Genomic DNA, 4,702 nt, shown 5'->3' on the forward strand with positions numbered 1-4,702 from the left:
GTAATTGTAATTACACAACAATTAAAATCCGAAAAAAATTGATTTGAAATTTTAACTATTTCATATCTAATGATGGCTGAATATTATAATAATTTATATTTTGATATAATACGTTTTCTTTTCGTTATAAATATTTCCATTTATATTAAAAATTCAATGTTAAATTTATAACAATTTTGGAAAAAATAAAAATTAACATATAAATATTCTTATAAGTAAAATAGAATATCTAAATAAAGATTTTTATTTAAAGAAAAATATATTTTATTTAAAGAAAAATTATTTCTAAAATGAAATGAAATTTTTAAATTAAAAAAATAAATTTAATTTCTTTTCAAATAAATTTATTCTATTAACAAAATCTTTCTTTGAATTATTAAGATAATTACTAAATTATCTTAAATAAATTAATCTAAATAAGAATATATTTTCTATTATCATAATTAAGATGCATTTTTTAGAATAAAATAATGTTTTTTTCGAAATAATTAGACCAAATAAATGAATTTTGTTAGAATTAAACATTTTTGGTAACAAAACGAAGAATTCATAATAAAATTTCTCTATATTGCGATAATTAAATTTTAATTAAAACCTCAACGCCAGCTGGAGCAAATAGAAAATTAAATTTCAAAGATAATCGTTTAAATTATATGTCACTGTAGAACGAATTAGATTAATATAAATATATTACATATATCATTAATGAAAATTTCTGTTTACTTTCGAATATTATGAAACAAACAAAAAATACATAACGAAGAAAGAAGTGATTCAACGCGATGTTATATTGCGATGTATGAAACACAAGCTAAGGTCGAATTAACGCGCCCATGAAAACGGACAACCATGACATTCGAACATGATACCCTATTGCACGAAAGCGAGAACTTCGCCGAAACGTATTCTAACCTAACGAACATACACGCACAATCGACATACGATGTTTGATTTGTCGTTTTTTCGTTCGCGCCTAACCATCTACTATTATAACGTCGCAATAATTCGTTCATGATACAATATCGATAAATCCAGACCAAAATTTTTAATTATTCTTTCATCCTCTATCGAATTGTTTTTATTTACATATCAAGTTAAATTATCGAACATAAACAAATGAGAAAAAAGAGAAAATCGCAGGGATTAGAATAATATCGATTGAATACCGGCGAGATAAAACTACTGTGAACATTGAAATCAAGATTATGATGCACGTTCCGTGATCTGTCACATCCGATTGACAGGTAGCATCCTACAATAGACAGTGCGCGCCACGCAGCCCCAACCTGACACGCATCTCGAATAACCTATGATGCGTATGTTATAAAAGAAACACGTTAATCCGATACAAGGTCAAAACAGTACGCGAAGATTGATGGCCTTGAGGCAAGGGTGCGAAGAGAAAAATGCGAGTGATTGTGGAAAAAAGGGCGTGTGAATGTCCGTCGAGTGTCTGGCGTCCACAATGACACGAAGTAACAACGCCAGTATCATATGTAATACGAAAATTGTTCAAGAATCTAATATTATTTATTGGTTACCTGGGTATACAATTCGGTGCAGTACAATCCACTTCCCAAGTGGCAAACAGCTTCATAGGAACGGGCCGGGTGGCCGGGGCTGTCGTCTTCGTACGCTCCGCCATTTTTGGCCCGTCGGCCCACAGAAACACTCACCACACCTTCAGTTCACCGCGGCTCGCGGCTGACTGACTGAGTAATCTCGCTCGTGGCGCCATACGAAGACAGTTTCGTGAGTCGACGAAGAATTACGGAAAAGTAAGACACCTTTCGGAAAATAACGGAAGTAAACGAGCACGGATTATGTATCCGCTATGGAATCATTCGCGAAGTAATTTTACAGTCGATAATGTTTTTCGAATGCATTCTATAATTCTATATTTTAATCAATATAAAATTGTACAAAATTGGTAAAAAACTAGTAAAAAATCTTGACACAATTTACGATTATTATAGATTTTTTTGTTTGTACATAAAAGTTACAGTAGAGCAAAGATAATACAAGAAAAAATAATAGGTTCATTTAATGAATAATGAATAATTTTTTGAAGAAATTTTTATTATAAAAATGCACATATGATGTGAATAATCAAATAAATATACACATTTCGTTTTCTTCAAACGTATTTCAATTTATGTAATTACCAATTAAAGCAAGTGATATGATAACCACCACATTAGTATAGGTTGAATGCCTGCTACAAATAGTATAAAATAGAGTCTCCTTTTATTACCAGAAGCTGTGTATGCGCCCTGGTTTTGTGGAATGACCTTTAATTTTAATGACCGTATAAGAAAAAATGCTAAAGATATACTAGTATATAGCCAAACTAGATAATAACCAAATTTTCGAAATAATAATGAAACCAAAAGAGCTGCGTTAATACCAACATACTTATAACCACAGTAAGCTAATATATCTAATGTTGAAAGACTTGTTTCGAGATTCATCACATAAAGGCTTACAATGTGTACAACTAATTCTATGACATCCCACGCAAGAGCAGAACTAGCCAAAATACTTAACTGTTCTGGATTAAAACGTTGCTGAGTTCCTGAAACTATTCCAGCCAGAACTATATATGTTAAGAATGCCATAGTTGGAATATATAGGTCTGGTGCATTCTTTTCATAACGTGGTTGTTGTGGTACTTCTTGTTCGTACTTCACAGACCAGTCCTGTTAAAAATAATTAATTATTTATATTTGTTTAACAATAATTAAACTCATTTCCTATATTTAACAAAACTTACTTTATGAGTAAAAGGAAAAAATAATAAAGACAGCTTTGACATAACATAATCTGTATCAACAGCAAAATAATATTTCAAAGCTGTAACTGGCACATATCTTTCAAAATGTTGTTTTCCAGAACCAACTAAAGTATTTCCATATTGTACAGCCATATTTGTAACTATTGGTTGTGTTAATAATTGTGTTGCAAATTGTGATGATGAATAATCATCACCATGACCTTCAGGAGATGAATAATGTTGCATTGGTACTGTATTAAATCCATATGGCGGAGGCTGTTGTTCTGGTACATTGAAACCATATTCTGGTATCATACCATTATCCATAGGAATCTATAAAATTCATAGAAACATGATTTCTTATAACATATATTAATTTATGTTTTTTTTTTATATTTATTAAATTTTACCTGTTGATTATACATATATGGATTCTGAGGTATTGATGGTGGTGGAGATAAACCAGCAGATGGATCAAGTAATCTTTTTGGTTTTCCTATTAAATATTTTTCATTTAAATCATTTTATATAATAATATATTATAATAAAATATTATAACTTATATTATATTCAATATGGAAATTAGAAACAATACTTATCAAATAAATTAATTTGTAATCTTAGGAATCATAACCTCTAAATAATATTGCACGATATTACATGCACGATATATTTTAATATATACCAATAAATACAAAATATGTTAACAAATATATGTATAATTTCTTATCAATGTAAATGATAAATATCAAATTTAAGCTATGATTGAGAAAAAAATTAAAAAAATTATTTTCATGGATTAACTTACCTCGTCGTGAACTGGAATTATTATAATTCATGATTTTCTAATTAAATTTCTTAACTGTTTATTAGAAAACACAAAATAACAAAGGAAGTTTTATTGCTTTCGGGCTCCAAACCCAATTATTTTCAAGAAGAATATCAAAAACAATTCATGCTACACGTCGCCATAGCCCATCAATCGTTGCGAATTCTCCCACTCCAAGAACTTACAATTAAATATGTTATGATGTTGTCATTTACTATCATACATTAAATTATTATAATTAATTTATTTATCTATTACATTGATAATTATAATTTAATTACTTTTTATTATTATTATTTATATTTTAAATTTTTATTTAATTTAAATTTATTATTTAAAAACTTTTTATAAAAATCCTTATTTTAAATTATTTAATTAATTCATTAATTGTATTTATTAGAAAAATAAATTAAATAAAAAATATATACTGATATATTATGTTTTATAAAATATATAATAAAAATAGTTTATAAGATAAATATTACATATATATGTTTATATATGTATATATACTTTTTAATATGTATTCTTAAAAATAATTCCTGTAAATTAAAAAAATGATACATAGGATATTCATATATTCGTAAAATACTTTTGGAGAATTGATTTTAAAGAATTTCAAGAAAAATAATATATAAAATAATATATAAAAATATCGATTGAAATTTATTTATTAAGTTATTAAGTTATAAGCAATTTAAATTCACATTAGACAAAAATAAAATAGATTTGTATCTTACTAACTTAATAAATAAATCTTTTTGTATATCAATTTTCTTTTTTTTGTAGTACAAAATAGATTTTTTTCTAGAATAAACCTTCCAAAAATATTCCACAAATATATTATTAAATTTGAATACGTGTTATAATGTATTTATAGTTACATATATAGTGTAATAATATTACGTATGTATAATATTAGTGTAATAATATTAAAATATATTTACGTTCACAAAATATAAAAATCAAATGTATTATAATATAAATATTAATATTTAAAAAAAATTAAATTTTGAATAAGAAAAAAAATTATGGATAGGGGGCACCCGGGTTTGAACCGGGGACCTCTCGATCTGCAGTCGAATGCTCTACCACTGAGC

At 26.7% G+C, this 4,702-nt stretch overlaps 2 protein-coding genes across 8 annotated transcripts in view; both read right to left on the reverse strand.

Moving 5' to 3' along the window:
- Positions 1–1,813, reverse strand: part of LOC102676146 (phosphofurin acidic cluster sorting protein 2) — a 73,036-nt gene extending 71,223 nt beyond the window's left edge. For 2 of the 7 annotated variants that reach the window (XM_031511233.1, XM_006617276.2), the window contains exon 1: positions 1,542–1,813. In XM_031511233.1, coding sequence (XP_031367093.1) covers positions 1,542–1,645 — 104 coding nt within the window. In that variant the 5' untranslated portion in view covers positions 1,646–1,813. The remainder of the gene's footprint in view (positions 1–1,541) is intronic. The other 5 variants (XM_006617280.2, XM_006617279.2, XM_006617278.2 and 2 more) reach the window with 5 other exon arrangements.
- Positions 1,814–2,060: 247 nt separating this feature from the next.
- Positions 2,061–3,814, reverse strand: LOC102676828 (protein YIF1B). The gene is made up of 4 exons (XM_006617281.2): positions 3,582–3,814; positions 3,184–3,269; positions 2,774–3,106; positions 2,061–2,699 (listed from the first exon to the last, which is right to left on the reverse strand). The coding sequence occupies exons 1-4, from the start codon at positions 3,610–3,612 to the stop codon at positions 2,169–2,171; spliced, it is 981 nt and encodes a 326-aa protein (XP_006617344.1). The 5' UTR covers positions 3,613–3,814; the 3' UTR covers positions 2,061–2,168.
- Positions 3,815–4,702: the final 888 nt, after the last annotated feature.

This window comes from Apis dorsata, unplaced genomic scaffold (genome assembly GCF_000469605.1).
Source record: "Apis dorsata unplaced genomic scaffold, Apis dorsata 1.3 scaffold_295, whole genome shotgun sequence".
Lineage (NCBI taxonomy): Eukaryota > Metazoa > Arthropoda > Insecta > Hymenoptera > Apidae > Apis > Apis dorsata.

Bases quoted from the DNA above. Each gene is read 5' to 3' on its own strand.
- LOC102676828 (XM_006617281.2), bottom strand. From the start codon at position 3,612: ATGAATTATAATAATTCCAGTTCACGACGAG. The intron at 3,107-3,183 runs GTAAAATTTAAT...TGAATTTTATAG, and splicing joins CATATATGTATAATCAACAG to ATTCCTATGGATAATGGTAT. The intron at 2,700-2,773 runs GTAAGTTTTGTT...TATTTTTAACAG, and splicing joins TTTTTCCTTTTACTCATAAA to GACTGGTCTGTGAAGTACGA.